At 51.1% G+C, this 15,342-nt stretch overlaps 1 protein-coding gene across 4 annotated transcripts in view; it reads right to left on the bottom strand.

Moving 5' to 3' along the window:
* Positions 1-296: 296 nt before the first annotated feature.
* Positions 297-15,342, bottom strand: part of CD247 (CD247 molecule) — a 66,297-nt gene continuing 51,251 nt past the window's right edge. For 2 of the 4 annotated variants that reach the window (XM_032988231.2, XM_032988232.2), the window contains exons 2-8: positions 10,057-10,163; positions 7,649-7,702; positions 6,183-6,266; positions 5,409-5,444; positions 4,319-4,375; positions 2,363-2,404; positions 297-963 (exon numbers count right to left, since the gene is read on the bottom strand). In XM_032988231.2, coding sequence (XP_032844122.1) covers positions 898-963; positions 2,363-2,404; positions 4,319-4,375; positions 5,409-5,444; positions 6,183-6,266; positions 7,649-7,702; positions 10,057-10,083 — 366 coding nt within the window. In that variant the 5' untranslated portion in view covers positions 10,084-10,163 and the 3' untranslated portion in view covers positions 297-897. Of the gene's footprint in view, positions 964-2,362; positions 2,405-4,318; positions 4,376-5,408; positions 5,445-6,182; positions 6,267-7,648; positions 7,703-10,056; positions 10,245-15,342 lie in introns of those variants that run through there. The other 2 variants (XM_032988230.2, XM_042789034.1) reach the window with 2 other exon arrangements.

Here is a 15,342-nt window from a genome sequence, read left to right on the forward strand (position 1 = left end):
ACCCTTTATTTTACTGGGCTGGTTTTGTCCTGGTTGAGTTGCTTACGGGCTTCATGCCACACTCTTGTAAGTCCCTGGCACAACTGAGGATGGAGCAGGAGGTGAGCGTCCCTTTTATACTTGGGCCTACAGCTCTTTTCCAGCACCCCGTCCCACCTCCCAGGATGGGGGTAGCAGCTCCTGGGGGAACACCCTCCTCCTCAGCGTGCCCGGGAGCTCACGCTGCTGCCGGGGAACTGGTGCAGCCTGACCGCGCCAGCCAAGGAGCTGGTACCCTGCCCACACGTACACACACGTCCTTGACGTATCTTTATTAGTTCATCAAAAAGGCATTACATGATTGAACCCGTATCTCTCTGGACTGATAACTGCGTTTACGTTGGCTTTTGTACAGTTTCTGTGGCCCAGAAGTGAGAGCTGCAAAAAGTTTATCATCTGGTCTGTGCCCGCTAGTCTTAAGATAAATACTACAGGAAATAACTACAGCCCTATCTTTACAAGTTCTTTAAAAGCAATGAAACCATAATTACATGTCTTGATACCCCTGGAAGGCGAGTAAGAGCTACAGAAACAGCCGTGTTTGTTTGTTAGTAGGTGTGGTCTGGTCCCACAACACCAATCTTACAAAAATCAGCCTAATAACCACTGTTATTGGAGACAACTTTACAGATATGTACATGTCAATAGCTAAAGCTTGCGGTTACAGGGTTCAGGAGGAAGGGGAGGAGAGACAGACCAAGTCCAGACCCACTCCCTCTGTGCACCAACCAACCGAAGCAGGTGGTTGCACTGAGAAAACACACGGTGCTTGCTTCGGATGAGCACGGCTTTCCCTCCTCTCCTCCCGGGTGCAGGTGGGCACCTCCCACTCCTGCCCACCCCCTCGCTGACTCCTGCTTAGCGGGGGGGCAAAGGCTGCATTTGGAGGGCATCGTAAGTGTCCTTGGTCGCTGTACTGAGTCCCTGAAAAAGAGAAAAACGGGTGAGGTGCGAGTGCTTAGTTCTCCCCAGCTGACTGGTCAGGAACAGGGTGGCAGGGGCTCAGTAGAATAATTCTATTTCCCCCCCCACACACAGAGATTTTACTCGTGAGTGATTCCTTAGTCTTTGTATGGAGCCAACAGCAGTCACCTGAAGGCAAGTTGCATCCTGAACAACTGTTACAAACCTATGACTACAGCAACTCGCCCTCACCAGCTGTGCAGGCCTTTAGCGTATATTTTATTTGCATATTGTTGACTATTCAGAGCTAACTGATGCTAGAATGAACTTTGTCTGCTAACTAGCTACGCGACCAGACCTCACGTCAATAACTTTGTTCTCTGAACTCCTCTTTGATGTGGAAGGGCAGCGAGTCAGACGCAACCCCGGGGAAGTTGGCAGCGGGGCTCCAGAGGGGCCCCCACCGCCCGTCCTGCGGGGCTGCCTCCTCCTCCCGCCCGCCGGCTCCGGCCGTGCCGCCCGGGCTGTACCGGTACGGGACCCTGGGGTCCCCGCTGCAGCCAAGAGCCGGGCAGCAGGAGGGGTGGCAGAGCCCCAGGACAGCCCGGGAGCCTGCCAGAGCAGAGGGGTGAGGATTTAGTAAGCCCCATGGTGCCCGCTGGTAGAACCAGTCGCTGCCCCTCACTGCCCTGCTATGAACGTTTAGTGGCGTAGGGAGTACACCGACAAGGCAGCCTCTGACTACCTCAGTAGAGCAGGTTTTGAAGAAAGGTGCCATTAGTTACAAAGGTGCCACGTTACAGCAAAACTCCCTGGCATGTGCTACATCAGAAGAACTTTTTAATATATATTTTATTTTGGTCATTTTGAGATGTTAGTGGCAACTTACAAGCTTCTACTGAAAGCAGAATGGATTTTGGAACGATCACGCGTGGCAGCTGAAATAAGGCCTTATTGATGGACCCCTTGCCCTCCCTTTTGTGTGCGCAACACTGCAAGCCCCCAGGGCAGCAAGGGAGCGGAGGTGCTGACCCGTTTGTGCTCTAGGCTGCAGGGAGGGGCTGAACCACTGACAGGTTCAGTTATAACAGCTCTGCAGCAACGAATCAGAGACAGAACCGCGGGGGTCATCTGCCGCGGCCAGAGGTGGTTCTCCAAGATGTGGGACTGTGGCAACGGTTCCCCCCCCAGCAGCTAGGCACGCGGTCGGGCCAGCGGTATTTAGAAGGTGCAGCCACTTTATCACAGTGCCAGCAGTGTGGTCTTTGCCCTGATTCTGCGTAGCTATCCGCAGAAAGGCCCTTGGAAAGCTCTGCTTCAGCACGCTTCGCCCCCTGCGCTTCGATACCCAACGACAGGCTACAATTCAGCCACCAAGACAGATGAGGGGAGCAGCCGCCCCGCCGGGTGTGTTGCCTACCTGGTAGACACCTTCGTTCCCTTTGCCTCGCCGCCTCTGCTGCTTTGGGAAGGAAAGACGGGCAGAGATGAATGAGCACTTTCCCGATCACACGAAAGGAAAGAAACCCGCTGCTTCCCCCCCACCCCCCCCCCCCCCGGTACCGAGGGGCAGCAGCCGTGCGTGGCTGGACACCCCCTGTGCAGGAGGGAGAGCACCTGCCCCACCCGGGACCAGCCCAGGCACGCTGCGAGGGAGAAAACAGCAAGGACTGGAAGTGAAAGGAAATTATTTTGGTTTGGTGACATATTTTCCTGTTATAATGCTGCTATTTCTTTGATTTACTTTATGTCTAGAGATTTGGCAGCATTCCTACAGGCACTGATTGTTTTATGAGCCGAAGGCAGACCTAGAAGAAAAGAAACGGGGCTGTATGTTTGGAGTTGCTGCGTGTCAGCTGGTGCCCCAGGCACCCTGACCTCTGTTGGACTGCCGTGGAGAAGTAAATTCTGCAGCACGCATTCTGTAAGCTCTCTAGGCGTTCAGAGGAACTGCAGACAGGGCTGGCTGGGGACAGTCACACAGAATTCAGCAAAACAGGTTCCGGGACTGTCATGGTGCAAGCAGAGCACGCAAACAGGGTCACACACCTTGTACGGGCCAGGTACAGATTTAAACCTCCTCGAAGCCGCTTGCTGCTGCATCCCAGAGCAGCCCAGCTGGGCACAAGCGTGCCATTTCCACGCGAGAACCAGGGGGGGCAGGGCTTGCAGCCCCCCCGCCTGGAGCCTGGCACGCCAAGCCCAGGACTAGTCATAACCTCCCCACCGCAGCAGAGCACTGACTGCATCACAAACACGGGCAAACAAGTGCCTGCCACAATTAAAACTGCAGCAGCCTGTTAAATTTTTGTATATCTAGACTGAGGCAAAGGTTTTGGGGGAAATAGAAACATTCGTAAAAACATGGTGCGACTCTTTGAACCCACAGAATGTAAACTGAGCTTGACTATGGCAGCGGTGCGTTAGAATAAAACAGGGGAGGGGATTAAATGTCAGGGTTGCTTCAGCATTTCTCCACACCTAACTTTGTTTTGAAATGCCCCTTTTTTTCATGTTTCAGAGGGATGTGAAAGTTGATATATAAGACACTTTGACATACAATAGAACCTGTGTAGGTCACAGCGATTTTTCATTTTGCCATGTATCCCCAGCATCCTCAGATGGTTTGTTTTCCAAACAAGCTTCCCTCCCCCAGCAGCCTGTGCACAGAGCTAAGCTAAAACTATCCGTTTGCTGCTAGCCTGAGACATAACTGATGTGTTCCTCCTTAAACATTCGAGAGCAGAGGTGGAGGAAGGAGAATGTTTCCCCCATTACTTGTCTGAAGACAGGCACAGATCGGAGCTCGCAAATGCCCACCTGTGCCTGTAAAGCAGGCCAGCCTCCACAGCTCACGGGGGAAACCCGGAACCTCCAGCTCTGAATTGCTCTGGAGGAACATGCTCAGCTAATGCAGGATTCTGGGCCACAGACGTTGCAGGGCTTGAAACCAGATGTTTCCTTCAACTATTCCTCACCTACCTCATACCCTCTGCCTCCTCAGCTGGGGCAGCCATCAGAATTCTGTCCAAAAGTTGGAAAGTCTTCACATTATTCCACCCGCCCAGGGACACTGCTGATGCCCGGGCTGTGTTTCCAACACTGATGGGATGAAGCTGATGCTAACGTCTGACCTCCACCTTGTCCTGGGGCTACAATAACGCTGTAGCTACACGTCTTATTTCCTGCTGCACCAGACACAGTGGTTACTACAGGAAGTAGGTAACTGCTCTCAGCTGAGCCTGTAGGTGCTGTGCAACACGGAGACTTCCTTGTGCAAGGCAGCTACGCGCGGCCGGGGCTGCTGCACGGAAAGGGAGCGGCAACGAAGAATGTTTCATCCCAGGCTTTCACCAGGAAGGAAAGTAGGACTCACCTCTCCCTTCATTCCGATTTCACTGTAGGCCTCGCCCATCTTGTCCTTCTGCAGCGACTGCAAGCAGAGAGGGGGAAAGAGTCAGCGTGTTACCAAAAAAGCCAAGCCAGCCCCTGGGTGACCGCGCTCCAAGCCGGTGCTTCTGGGACTGCCTTGCCTTCAAAACTTCAGTATAGTCCAGAGAAGAAGGGACAGTGGTGGAACTTGACCAACGTGCATTTAAGTAGATGCTATAGAAGATCAGATCTGCTCAACATATCAATACCACCTAATCTCCAAACACTTAAATGACTGTAACTCCACCATCAACCAAGTCATTTATCTAGACTGGCACCAGAGACTACAAAGCTCTCCAAAGAGAAGCTCTAAGCAGCATTTGTTCAGGAGACAAACCCAAACGTGCAGCTCAGGCCCAGAGAAAAGGGAAGTGTAACAGTGCAGGGTGAAGCTTAAGAAAGGGGAGCTCTTCCTTCCTCTGCCTGGGGAAGCAGTTCCCAAATGCTTACAACCAGCTGTGATCAGAGCACCCGATTCAATAATGATGAAGGCCAGTCTTGGAAACAAGCTCATTTCTCAGCAAGCACCAAACACCCAGAAAGACTCGAGGTCAGACGTGAGCAATAGCATTCAGATATCTATCCTTTGGAGCACAGACCACCACCTTTAGACAGAGGTAATTAAAACAAGAGGTTCCTAAGCAGCTGCTCTTAGATGCACTGGCATTTGGCCTTTGTCCGAGAGGCTGGAGAACAAGCCCATAACATACTGCAGCATGTGTCACATGGGACGAAGGCTGGTTAGTCACTAAGGGCTAGCATAAAGGGATAAGCAGGTATCTTGATCCAAATTCTTTTTCCCACCTGCCCAGGCAGTCAATGTTTTTCTCCCATCACAGAAAAGGGAGTGGAAATCTTCTAGCGAAAAAAGGGGGGGTAGAAGGGAAGAGAGGTCTTTGAAAGCAGCTGTTAAGTTTAACCAAAGCTTAAACGAGGTAGGGGGCAAAATGTCTCCTATGAAATAGAAACTCCTACTTCCCTCCCTCCCTCCCTCTCTCCCTCCCTCTCTTCTCCCTCCAGGTCTTTCTACTCACTGTGTAGACAGTATCCTGAGGGTTCTTTCTTCTCTGCTGTAAAACAAAAGAAGAAAGTTGCCCAGGTGTTGCACTACCAGCATCCCCCACCATCTTATCTGTGCCTGTGCCCTTGCCCCCAGGCACAGCTACAGCTCAATGAAGGTGCTGAACCCCTTCCAGTCCGTCTTGCCCCCACCCTCAAGTCTTGCTCCCACCCTCAAGGCTCTGTTAAGACAATCTGTCTTCTGGAAAATTAACTTAATTTTATTAATTGATAAAATTTAGTTCTTCTCCATCCCTACAGCTGTCACCTGCAGGCAAGCCCTACACGCAGTTGCAGAAGGTTCCCCCTCCCTTTTCCTTTGAAACTGCTGGGCTCTGCAGCAGAAACACTTGTTTTGGCCGCTGCTTTACTTGGTTGGCACTTGTTTGGCTGCATCACGTGCAGCGAGCTCTCCCCAAACACCCACTCCTGCCTTGCCCGCTCCACATCCGCCCCGAGGCCGAGTGTCACTTCCTATTCTGGGCGGCTGCAAGCTCTCAGCAACCTGACAAAGTGACAGGGGGGTGTGAGGGGCAAAGATCAAAGGGGAGGGGGGGGAAGGTTTACTCTTGGCCCCGCCACGCTGCCAGCCGCCTGAATTACTACACAGATTTTGCCGTTCCCTCTCCAGGAAAGCACTTGTGCTTAGCAAAGGCGTGCTGACTGCCTGCATGTCTAAACAGCGGTTAGACATGAGAAGAAAGGAACCAGATTAAAAGAAAAAACTTGCGTGTGTGGGAGGAAGTTACCTGGTGTCTCCCGCCCAGCTCGGGGTCTGCACCTCGCTTTGCCCCCAGAACATCATACTCATCTCGGCGCCCACGAGACAGTTTCTGAAACAAGAAAGCAAGAGGCAGTGACGGACACTATGATCATGAAAAAATAGATCTTGACTTAACGCAGGAGAAGAAAGGGAACCCTGCTTGGTGTCCAACTTCACAAGTACCGTAACTAAGCTAGAAATTATTTTTACCGCTTAAGGCAACTGTCAACAACAATGCCTATGAATAAGCCATGGAAATGACAGAGTGGTCTGTGCAGCACAAAACTGCAAGCCATTGCATCAAGAACTTTTCTTAAGTAGAAATGAGCTGAAAACGAGAGAGTGTGAGGGGGAGGGACTCTGACTTTCATGCTTTCTCTCCGACTAGTGGGTGAAGGTCCACGATCTTGATTTTTCTCACAGAACAGCTTGTCTAAATTTACATCAAGAAGCTACAGAAATTTTATGCCCAACACATTTCTTAGCTGGGAAGGGTTACTTTGGAAGAGGGCAAAGGAGAGATTTCAGGTCAGAATAATGCAGCTGACAGAGCTACTGAAAAGGTGACGAGCAACATTTCTTAAACTGAAAAAAATGCATTAGTGTTCATACATCACACAGGATGTGGCTCTGGTCAAAAAGTGTGAGAGAAAATAAATTAAAAGACAACTAGACATGGCAAAAATAGCTAGAGTTTAATGCTGCCGTGAGCGAGCACCTTAGTTAGGAAGGACAGACAGGATCTTGTCTGTCCCCTTTCGCTGCCTAAAGAGGCACCCGACGCCGCCTGTGATGGGGGCACAGCGGGTGAGGCACGCCTCCGGTATGATCTGGTACCCAGGCCGCGCTGCGGGGTGAGAGGAAAGCTATGGGGCTGGAGGGGCTGCGGTGACTCAGGCCCCACGCACTCCCCACGGGAGCTGCAGCCGCCCAGAGCGGGCAGCGCAGCATTCCTGGGCGGTTGCCCTTTCTCCGGCCCACAGCAAATAACTCCGGCGACACGGGCGGGCGGTGGCGTGCCGGTGAGTCGCCCAAGGAACGGCGGGCACTGCGGGCCGGGCGAGAAACTGGGGTGTGCACATCAGAGATAAGGGCCCGGTGCCTGCACGCACAGAGCCCTCGCGGGCGCGCTCCACCCTGCAGCGCACCGAGCGCTGCCTCTGAAACGGTCGGGGTTCCCGGCGTGCCTTCAGCTCGGGGGGATCAAACCGGGAACCTGCAGCCCTCGTGTCTGTCTAGCACCCGGCCAGGTAAGTGACAACAGAGGCTGCCCTTGCCAGGTTTCATCTCTCCTCCTTGCAACTGCTGCGCTGCACACTTGGGCACAGCGCTTTCATTAGCCGGGTCATCCAAAGTTTTCCTGATCCACAGCTAATTCAGTATCTGTAAGTGCCCCAAAAGGTCTGTCTGGGTAGCAGCTTCGAAAGCAAACAAAAAGCAGTAGTTACTTACATTATACACATCATCCTGGCCTGGTTGCAGCTGTGGTTCAGCGGCCTGGCTAAGCTGGAAGAGAGACCATACCATGAGCAGAGAGACGGTGGCTCCGTTCAGGGCTTTCATCCCCTCTCTCCTACAAGTTACTCCCATCAGAAACAGGGCAACCCACAAGCAGCCAACCTGGGCGCCCGTGGGACTGCAGGCAGTACAAGCCCCACAGCCAGGCTGCTCTCAGCAGCTGGGTCATTGTACTTGCGCCTAACACCAGGCCACAGCTACTCAAAGCATCTCGGTTTCCCTTCTGTAGCTCCTCTTTGGCTCTGCTCCTCACAATATTTATAAGCAGGGAATTGCTGAGCCAAACCTTTAGGAAAAAAAGGGCAATTTTAGGGCACTAAGAGCAGCTACTTTGTGTTCCAGTCCTTTTAAAAAACAGTGTAAAACTATATTCTGTATTGCTTTAACGGTCTTGAGTTATTATCATATATTAAAATCTTTATTAATAGCAACTTTCAAGATGGGGTTGTTTTTAGGCACAGGATAAACTTGACTTGTTCTTTAAAATCATATTTGCAGTAATTACAACTTTCCCTTCAAAAGCACCATTACCACCACTGAACCTTTGGTGGGGCCAGTCATTGACCAAGCATCTAACCCATGTTTCTTGCAGCGAAGCCTAAATGTTCACGTGCATCGTCCGTGTGGCCCACAAATAAAAAGCTCACAACTGAGACGAGGCTGTGCCCTCAGCAAAAGCTTCCACAAACAATTCCTTTGGCCAGGAGGCGAGGTTAGAGATATGGCACGGCCTGGAAGATTTATAAAAAAGTCCTAGGTCTGGGACAAGACAGAGGCCCCTTGGAAGTTGCCTCACCAGGTTCTTGGTGCTTTAGGGTGGTGCTTTAGCTGCAGCGCCTCCGCTGCTTTCGGCTGCGAGACTCCAGCGTAACCGCAGGCACGGCTTCCCCCCTCCTCATGCCGCCTCCTCTCCGGCAGCAGCTCACTTGCTGCAGCCGAACGCTGGGCACGCTACCAGCAAACGGCGAGGCAGGCCGGGAGGACAGCGGGCGCTCCCACACCTGGAGGTGAGGGCCTCTAGGTGCCTCCGACCAGGCGCCGCTTCCAGCTCCAGCTCTGCCCCCGCGGGAGCAGCCCCGCGCGCTCCCCGTGCCAGGCTCACCCTCCTCCTCGGATGCTTTGCTGAGCCCTCCTCAGCTGTGGCACGCTCGCCCCGCAGCTCCTGCGGGCAGGGATGGTGCCCACACCCGGCGCCCCAGCGGCTCGGCCCCCTGGCTCCCTCCAAGAGGCTTCCAGCCCCAGAGCAGCACCCTCATGGGCAGTCGGCATTTACACCGGCAACAGAAAAGGTTTCTCCCTTGCCATTACCAAGCGCTGCTCGTTTCCTCCAGACATCCCTCCCTCCGGGTTCTGCAGCCCTGAGAAATGATCCCACCGAAGGGCCGGTGGGGCACCAGCAGCAGCACGACATGGCCCCGCCAGGGCTCCTGCTGCTGACCTCAGCCAGAACCTGGCGAGAAGCGAGCTGGGATCCCCAGCACAGCAAGCCTTTGCTTCTGGGGGGAGGCCGAGCCAGCTGTGCAGGCAGCGGCCAAGACACCTTTTGGCCTGCTCAGGCTTGCCCGAAAGCAGCCTTGCGCTGGAGTGCCCCGTGCCGGGGAGAGGCGGGCAGCGCCGCTCCTGCGGTTAGCGGAGCTCTGGGAGCACATGTATGTCTGGAAGCGTGCATGTCTCCATCCCATTATGTTACCTTCTTCCGTGGAAGTGCACTAAAGCCACCAAGTGTCTCCCCAGATGCTGAACAGCTGCTGGACGGTAACAACAGCCCATCAAGTTGTGTCCGGGCCATCCCCCTGACTCCTTTCGTGTGGTTGTTGGGGTTATATCATTTGTATCACCACGCTCGTACTATCAAAAGATGTTTGACTTTTTGAGACCTTTTAATACATCCTTCACTAGCTTGGCATTTATCCTGAACTTTCTGTGTCTCCCCTCCTCTCTTTCCAATGACAAAGCAGCAGAAGAAACCACATCACAGTTGATCAGGCATTTCCCAGCAACAATATCCAAAATCTCCGACTACATCCGTAACTGTAGCATCAAAACACTCTTATATACTCTCTTCCCTTCCATTCATGAGACCTCAGAAAGAACTTCCCCAGGTTGCTCAGACTGGCATCAGAAAACAAGAAAAGTAAAAAAAAAAACAAAACAAAAAACAAACAAACAAAAAACCAACCAACCAAACCAACCAACCAATCAACCACACAAAAAAGAGAAAATAAAAAAAATAAGAAAGTCTTATTCTAAGAGACATGCTTCCTCTCCACCCCCACCTTACAGCTAAGCCCACCTTGTTTACACCACCAAAGCCGAACGCGTCAGTGTTTGGATGGACTGACCTTTGCTTTCACAAAAAGGGCTGTCATGACCACTGCATAAATGAAGAGGAAGCCATCCAGTAAGTAGCAGAGTCTTGGGTCTGTCAGTCCAAGAACTGGTACAGCACCTGTACAGAAACATCCGATACATCAACAAACAGCGTCATTTGTATCACCAGGTGCTTGACAGCACAGGTGTGGCAGTGCTGCGTGGTACTTCTTGAAAAAAGTAGCCAGTATGAGGGCAAGTCTGTCCATTTGCAAAGGAGATGGGAATCCGAATAAGAGCCATAGGTGTAGTGAGGTCAGACCTGCATGTCCAGCCCTCTCCCTAAACAGGGTCAGAGCAGGCTGTGCAGGACCTCAGCCAGCTGAGCAAGAGTATCTCCAAGGATGGAAACATTTGCACCCTCCCTCAACCCATACAGGACATTTTACCCAGAGTTTCCCACCCGCAGAGTCCAGGCTCTGCTCCCCACAGCTCGCAGGCACGGGCCAGGGAGCGAGCACAGGCTCTGCAGGGAGAAAACCACGGATGGCCAACACCGAGTTACTGCAAGGCAGCCTCACACAGAGCATTTGTCTGCTGGGAAAACCCAGGAGCATCTCCCGCCGGGATTCAGTACCGGGCCTGTTTAGGAATTCCTCCATCGACTAAAAAACTTGTGCGTGTGTGAGAAAATGCGTTCATTTAGACAAAATTTTAGGGAAGGGCTTCTCAGGACAAAGCTTTGTGTTAAATGTAAAGAAAGATTGACACCACCCTTGTCGGCTGGAGACCTAGGCTGAAATTGCTACTCGATTCAGGAGAGGAACTCAAAGAGGCATCTCCTGTATCCCAGGTTGTGTGTTACAACCATCAAGCTGCAGTGCCTCCTCTGTGAGGGTTCCCTCGGGCTCCCAGTTTGGGGATGGTGGAGACCATTAATCATGAGACAGGAACTATAGGCAGGAGAGACAGACTTCTACCCCCAGATGTCAGGACACATCCATGAGATACCCTGATATGCTCTTGGTTTGAGAGGAAGGTTTTAAACCTGAATTCCCTGCATAGGAATCTCAGCTGGCTGCCTCTTCTTGGATAGATTGCCCCCAGAACATTTTTATGTATCTGTTTTTAAAAGAAGTGTTAACACTTTTCTGAGAGAGAAAAACCTACTACTACCCTAATTGAGAGCTCAATGAGACCGTTACTCAGAAGATGTTGATATTCATTTCCTAGTCAACACTGCATGTGTTTATACCATGACTGCATCAAGCAGGGCACAATAATGTTGTCTTTCAGCAGCTAAAACTGATGAAACTGCCCCTGTATCGATTTGTAAATATGTAGCAAGTTCACAAATGTAGCTAAAAAAAAAAAAAAAAAAAAAAAAAATCACCAAAGCAATCCAGGTCAAGAAGCCTAAGTAACTATAGATCCAGTATGAAGCTCCTGGTCCAACCCCAAAGGAAAAGCTGTATGGCACACTTATTAAAATAATCACTTAAAAATTAACCTGAGATGTGCTTTGTACAAAGAGTCGGAGGGAGTTCAAAAGAGAAAGACAAGAATGATCAAGAGCCTGTGAAGCCCTTCAGTGAAGATAATTTCAAAAGAACTGGTAGGATTCATCTCCTTCCTAAGGTGAACAAAGTATGGCAATTCTCATTAAGCACACGGGGTGGAGGGGAGCGGAACCGCCCCGGGCAGTGCTTCGGGGTGCCGAGTTGCTCCAGTTCGAGAGCGGGACCGTTCTGCCCGCTGGGGCTCCTCCCCGGGCCACGCTGCCAAAGGTATTAGAAGAAACATTCAGGCAGTACGCACTCACCACCATGAGGAAGCCTCCTTGGTAGAAATAAAGTTAATGACGATGGCCTGTCGCACTGCTCAATTTGTATAAAGCATGACTGAAAAGCCGTGCCAGGATACTTGGTAATGCAGTTGTGAATTCTCAAGCAGGTGATGATACAAACTGTTCCCACTGAGAGCCTAACACAGCCAGGAAACAAAACAAAACAAACTTTTCCAAACAGTAGATTTGTTTCCTTGTCTGAACTAGGAGTTTGCATTAATTTTTAAAAAATCATGTGTTTAGAAACATATCCATGGAAATAAATTAAGATCCTAGATGGTTTTCCTTCTTTCCTCTCTTATTTATATTATTTTTAAAATAAGGTTCAAAGCACTTTATAAACAATAACATTTACCACGGTTTTTTTTCCAGGATTATAAAATCTCACATACATGGGGTAAATGGAGACAGAGAGATTAAATTATTTGCCTGACACTATCTATTAAACCAACAAACAAGCTGAGATTAACTTCCTAGAGTTTTTCTTCTGAACGGCCACAGGACAGTATTTTACGCCAGAGCTGGTTCATCACAAAAACAGCTTGAATCGTGTTAGACTTGGTAGCCAGAATGCAGCATCGGGGAATTCAGCTGTACAGCATTCAGAGGCAATTCTTCTCTAGCAGTAATTCAGCCCCTCTTGTGCAAGTGCAGCAGTCTGCCCCAGCCTACCCTGGCCTCTTGCTGAACGCGTCCAGACGCAGCTCGGGGTTTCCAGCGCGGCGCCCAGATCAGAGGTGCAATGTAAGGAAGGTGAGCAGCCAGCACAGAGCCAGCCAGAGCCAGCAAGCCAGGGGATATCTGAGACGCTGCTGGAGAAGGCTTTGGGGATCCTGGCCCTGACCCCCCCCTCTTCCTATCCCAAAGCAGGGCATGTTCACACTGTCATCTCAAGACCGGTATTTCTCCAGCAGTAATAAACTCTCCAGTCCGGGTGGCACTCGAGACACAGGACTATGGAGGAGAAGTCAAGAGTCCAGGGGACTTGGCTGTAGCTCCGTGTCAGCTGTGGTCAACCTTGGCTGACTCTGCAGAGCCACCCAAGTGCCTGCGTGGTGCTTATCTGGGACAGCCTGGCCTCCAGCACCCCAGGTAATGGATTAATGCTGTTCAGTGAGGGGAATCCAGCTAGACATAGTCTGGCTGTGATGGTTCCTGGCAAACTAGGTATTGAGACAATAATAAAGTCCAATGTTGAGAAACAAACCAAGAAAATTAATTAGTTGATGTCTGTTCCTCCTTAATAGGTTTTATTTCTATATTCTTAAAAAAAAAAAAATAAAAAAAAGGGTACAAAGCAGTTTCAAAATAATAACCTTTGCAACAGCTTTCTGGATTAGAAAGCAGGAAAGACAAAAGATACAAAGCCGATTGAAGCAAAGGTCAAAGAGATACGAAGCTTAACGAACAAGTAAGAGAAGTTAGCATCCATTCATGTAAACAGAATCAGTTTAGGTTTTTTAATCGCTAGAGGAGGGGTTACTGCCTCTTCAACGTTTGCACACCATGCACAAAGAGAAGGCCAGTCCCTTAGGCACCACTAAAACGTAGTCTCTGCCCCTCATCAGCCCTGAGCCGTAGTCTGGGGGGCTGAGGCCAAGGTCGCACTGCTGCAGGGGATGGGCTGATGATGGGAGCAGGGCAGAGCCGAGCCTGCCAGGCTTGAGGGAAGAGTCACACTCAAAGCACAAATAATAAACATTTCACTGATAATTCCCACTCTGTCAACCTTACAGATTACCTACTGCAAGTTGCACAGCACCTTTTCAATATTCATATACCAGTGTTTTACCGGCCCAAATTTCAGCAGTCCAGCAAAATACAGCTAGGTTTTAAAGCAAGATGTCTAAGTACAGGCACACAGCACAGCTCGTGTCAAGCCATAGGCCGGCGGGGAATACAGTTATGCTGCACTTTAAATGGTATCAAGCTTACTGCTTAAATGTGGCCCAGGCAAACAGCATCTCTCTCTCCAGGCATCAAAAAGAAGTTGAGTCACAAGTTGACATCTAGGTACACAAATACACAAGGGCTTAAGGATGAGTTCAGAGTGGTGCTCTTGCTCAGGAGGGAAGCAAGTCTCTGAAGGAATAACAATTAGAAAGTTTGTACTAACTCTTGCTCACCATGTGCTCCTATGCAAGTAGCTGCACAGTTAGATCTCCCATTGAACAGTGGGGATGACATTTACTCACAGACCACCGGGACGTTAAGGAAAACCAGAAACAAACTATGCAACTTACAGCATCATGTAATTGCTGTTTTTTTAGGAGTTTGTACAGGAGAAGCTATGGAAAGCTTTGCCCAAGGAGCTGACACAGGCTGAGTAAGGACTGGCAAAGCCACAGCAGATGAGGGGAGCACTGCTGTATTTCGTGACAAGGTTGCCAGCCCTTCTCACTCCCAAACTCCAGGTGCCTGCCACCACTTTTAGGACACTGGGCTTCTGCTGCCTAGAAGCTTCTTCTCAGAACCTCCTCCTTCCAAGGCCTGGACTTTTGTTCCCTCCTTCTTTCCTCTCACCCAGCGATGCAGCCCTGCCCTCCTCCACGCCCGGGCGCCCTGGGGGCCGCTGCAGGTCCCTGCACACGCCGGCACACCTCCCCTGTCCAGCTCCACACACTCACACCCCTGGAGCAGCACTGCCAATGCCCCACAAGAAGCCTCTGGGGCCTTCTACATTTAAAGAACTGGGGGAGAGAAAGAAAGAAAAAAACAAAACAAACCAAAATTCATTCACACCAACTGTTAGTGACAAGCGAGTGAGAAAAAACCCTCTAACAGAGCAGCAGCAACCCTGTAGCCAAAGCAGAGGAAGCCCGGGGGCCGGCGAGGGCGGCCGTGCTGCAGGCGCCCGCCTGGGGAGCGCGGCGTGGCAGCCTGCCTCGTGCGGTGTGGTTTCGGAGAGCGGTTTCAACCCCCCGGCTCAGGCCCAGGCCCAGCACCAGCTTTCCTACACGTGGCCACGGGATTATCTCCGGCCACCTGCCCACCCGCTGCCTGCCCACGCCACCGGCCGCTTCCCGGCTCAGGGGCAGCCAGGGAGTCCCAAAACCTGCGTCCAGATGCGTCCGTCCCGCTCCGAAACGGGGCGCGATCGGTGGGTGCTGCCCCCCGAGGCTGCCACAGGGCTGGCCCCCACTGCCAGCTCCATGCAGCCAGCCCCAGCGGGGGATCTGCTGAAGCGAACCACTGGAACACAGCCCGGACCCCCGAAACACACTGGTGCATTTATTTTACATAGGATTTTCTTCCTCTGATATTTTTAGTGTGCATCTGGATTGAGTTAGGCTATGATTCCTGGTAATAGTTTAAGAAATACAGACTGCAAAAGCTGAACTACTTGTAAATTCAGATCAAATCCGTCCACCATAACATTCTCTCTCTCCCGTGGCTGTCATTAAGTGATTAATTTAAGAGGTTTATTTTTAGGAGGTACCAAAATTCAGTAACACAGTTATAAATGAAGAGT

This window comes from Tyto alba, unplaced genomic scaffold, assembly GCF_018691265.1.
Source record: "Tyto alba isolate M040663 unplaced genomic scaffold, T.alba_DEE_v4.0 Super-Scaffold_14, whole genome shotgun sequence".
In the NCBI taxonomy this organism is placed as follows: domain Eukaryota; kingdom Metazoa; phylum Chordata; class Aves; order Strigiformes; family Tytonidae; genus Tyto; species Tyto alba.